General features: G+C 41.8%; 1 protein-coding gene across 1 annotated transcript; it reads right to left on the reverse strand.

Moving 5' to 3' along the window:
• Window positions 1-1,134: 1,134 nt before the first annotated feature.
• Window positions 1,135-2,076, reverse strand: LOC107499191 (olfactory receptor 1009-like). Its single transcript, XM_016123138.2, has one exon. The coding sequence runs from the start codon at window positions 2,074-2,076 to the stop codon at window positions 1,135-1,137; it is 942 nt and encodes a 313-aa protein (XP_015978624.2).
• Window positions 2,077-3,486: the final 1,410 nt, after the last annotated feature.

The raw sequence follows: 3,486 nt of genomic DNA on the forward strand, positions 1-3,486 counted from the left end.
GTTTAGCCATGGCGTTATGTCATCTAGGAATGCTGATCCATTTCCTCAGTGACACTCTATTTCTTTTGTATCTTCATTCCAAGGTCAAGATATCTCTTGACTAGGCTAGATTGAGAAAAATAAGATAGAGCTGGGTGGCCATCCAGGGTCTCTAAGAGGATATGGAGACCTTGGCACAGGTACCCACTGTCCCTATGCAGTGACATACATTGCTGCACTCAAACCCAAAGGTTTCCCAGCACTTGCCATGCCCAGGGGTCATAACCATCAAGTTGAGTGCATGTGTGTACTCCTTTGTGATGCTACAAATCTACTGACCTTACTATGAACAGGGAGGTTTAAGGAGCGAGCCTACAACTAATGCCAGCATCTATTTATCTGTACATTCTGGACTGAGTAATGAACTTCATTAATGGAGTTTAGAAGGCATTATCATGGGCATGACCAAGCCCCAATCTACAGAACTTCAGGTAATCCTCTAAACATCTACCAAAAAATTGAATCCTGAGATAATAATAGACTTAACTCATTCTCTCAGAAGTTCTTTCAGGTGTGGAATACATTAGAACAGGCACCAGTCTCTTGGTAACTATAAACAGGCCCTGTAGACCACCCCAGATGTGTGGGTTTTGGATACCGATCTGTCTTTAGTCCCAAAGATATATGTAGTTCTTTGTGTTACGGTCACCTCCAAAACTGATGTTTACAGCAAAGGATTTCCTGCTTTTCATGAGGTTAAACATAAAATCCCACATCATTTGTTTTACGTATCCCTATTGATTGAAGCTAGATGTGAGTACACAACCTAGGCCACAGCATTTTAAAATTCCAACACAAAGGAGTCCACAGAATGAGAAAGTATATTAGCGGAATGATAAAAATAATAACAACTGAAATTGACTGAAACTTTCTTGAAAGTCATTGGGCTGTGAGGTGTCCAAGAGAACCAAAGATTTATGGTTTGAACTATATTAATGGTATATGACAGAGAAAAGATCACACACAGGACTTAATGAATCTACACGAATTGACTAAATGAATGAATAATTAGATGGATGCATGGACAAAGGGATGTCAATCCACACTAGTTTGTCCATTTAGATTTCTCCCTGCGACTTTCTTTCTGGTAAGAATTCAGGCCCTACAAGACTTCCTCTTAGCGACAGTCCTGTGCAAGGCATCTTTGACTTCCTTGTTCCTCAGGCTGTAGATAAGTGGGTTCAACATGGGGATCACTGCTGTGTAGAACACGGACACCACTTTATTGATGTCAAAGGAGAAACTTGCACTAGGTCGCACATAAATAAAGAAAAGAGTACCATACAGAATGGAGACGGCTGTCAGGTGAGAAGAGCAGGTGGAGAAGGCTTTGCGCCTCCCATTGGCAGAGTCGATCCTCAGGATGGCAGTGAGGATGTAAATGTAGGAGACCAGGATGGTCACACCACTGAAGACTCCCACAGCTCCAGCCACGACAAAAACTACCAACTTATTGAGCCCAGTGTCAACACACACAAGGGAAAGCAGGGGGGACATATCACAGAAGAAATGATTGATGACATTGGGGCCACAAAAAGGGAGACGAAATGCATTGGTTGTATGAGTCATGGTGTTCATGAACCCGATGACATAGGGACCCACCACCAGCTGGATACAGAGTCTCTGGGACATGGCAACAGAATACAATAATGGGTTGCAGATGGCTACATAGCGGTCATAGGCCATGGACGCCAAGAGGAAACACTCTGTCGCCACAAAGAACCCAAAGAACCACTGCTGCAAAGCACAGCCCAAGAAAGAGATGGCTTTCCTTTTCACAAAGAAGTCAGTGAGCATCTTGGGGCTCACGACTGAGGAGAAGCAGATGTCCACAAAGGACAAGTGGCTGAGGAAAAAGTACATAGGAGTGTGAAGGCGGGAATCGATCCGTATCAAAATAATCATACCCAAGTTTCCTGTCAGGTTGATGATGTAGAAACTCAGAAAGAGCAGAAAGAGGAAGACCTGCATTCGGGGGTTGTAATTCAAACCTGTGAAAATGAACTCGGTGACCCTGGTGTAGTTTTCACTGGCCATTGACTGGTTGGGGTGTCCACTAGAAGAGCAGAGGAGTGATAACAGATTTGAAAAACATGTCTTCGAAAATGGGACACAGCAAAAACTGACTAGAAACTGGAAGAGTGTACGGGACAATATGAGTTAGTTGCCTGCTGCAGCTGGAGAAACAAAAGGGAAATGTAGACTCCTGCACAAGATCAACTATACTATGTAAGACTCTGTAGATGCCATCGATATGCAGATAAAAAAATGGAAGCCCAGAAAAGACGAGCAGATGTTTCAGGTTCCATAATTAACTGCTAGCAGAGGCGATTTCACAGTAGATGTCTATTAACTCCCACTTCAGCAAACTTTACCTGAGTTCAAAAGGTCGCCACACACCTGGTGAAATGATGCAGGAGAGTGGTAGTGAGGCAAGCTAGAGAAGATATGAGCAGCCACTCATTTTCAGGACATATGCTGTGTACTTGTGATCATAACTTAAGTCCAAGTGCATACTCTCCAACTGCTCCGGACTCCACCATTTCTGACCATGGGAAAGTTGTTTTTCTTCTCTGAGAAACCAGAAATAATGGCAATACCAGCCTTGCAAATTATTGTGAGGGTTAGATAAGATAGCACACCTGAAGCGTTTAGCACAGTCTTAGTAAGCAACTAAATAAGTGCACAAATATTGTTGGTATTTTTCACTTACATACTCTTTTTAATAACCCTGCAGGCTAAATATCATCCTCTTACTTTATATAGGAGGGAAATTGAGACTCAATATCCACATTCATAATGCTAGCGACTGGTAGAGGTGGACTTTGACAAATCTGTCAAAATGGACTGCTCTTTCTGACACTGCAGAAAAGTTTCTTATATTTTCACAATTCCATTCATTTTGAAGAAATCTAAAATTCATTCCACTATGAGTACAGGGCAATACGTTGTTGGTTCCCCATTTATAGCTAATGGTCATTAGTGAGAAGCCCATAAGATAATGGGAAATGTTGAGTTTATGTATCACCTTTATGGACACAGTACTAGGAAGAAATGTGCAAAAGAGCCTAGATTCTCCCATCTATGTATCTTCTGTAGATCCTTATGTCACTCCCTGTAAGGGAGACCTTGGTCAAGTCAGCTGATCTCTCTGAACCTTAAACGTGTCATTCATTCAATATAGCTCAAACTTTTGTCCTCTAATCTCTGAGAACTCTCCTCCACTAAGCATGAGAGAACCAACGTACAAGTGCCCAGAAAATCACTATACTTTGCTTTAAAACTTTTCATCAGCCCAGAAATATTGGAGTCCAGCATCATACTTAATGCTAGATACTTTTCTTCAGTTTTCTAATTTGAAATGTATTATTTACCTTTAGCAAGGCAGGCATTCTATGGGGTCAAAAACACAGTTTACATTACACCCTTTGCTTCAGGGGAATTAAA

Source organism: Rousettus aegyptiacus, unplaced genomic scaffold (genome assembly GCF_014176215.1).
Source record: "Rousettus aegyptiacus isolate mRouAeg1 unplaced genomic scaffold, mRouAeg1.p scaffold_m13_p_5, whole genome shotgun sequence".
Lineage (NCBI taxonomy): Eukaryota > Metazoa > Chordata > Mammalia > Chiroptera > Pteropodidae > Rousettus > Rousettus aegyptiacus.

What these genes read in the sequence shown, in the direction of transcription:
- LOC107499191 (XM_016123138.2), bottom strand. Translation starts at nt 2,076, where the DNA reads ATGGCCAGTGAAAACTACACCAGGGTCACCGAGTTCATTTTCACAGGT.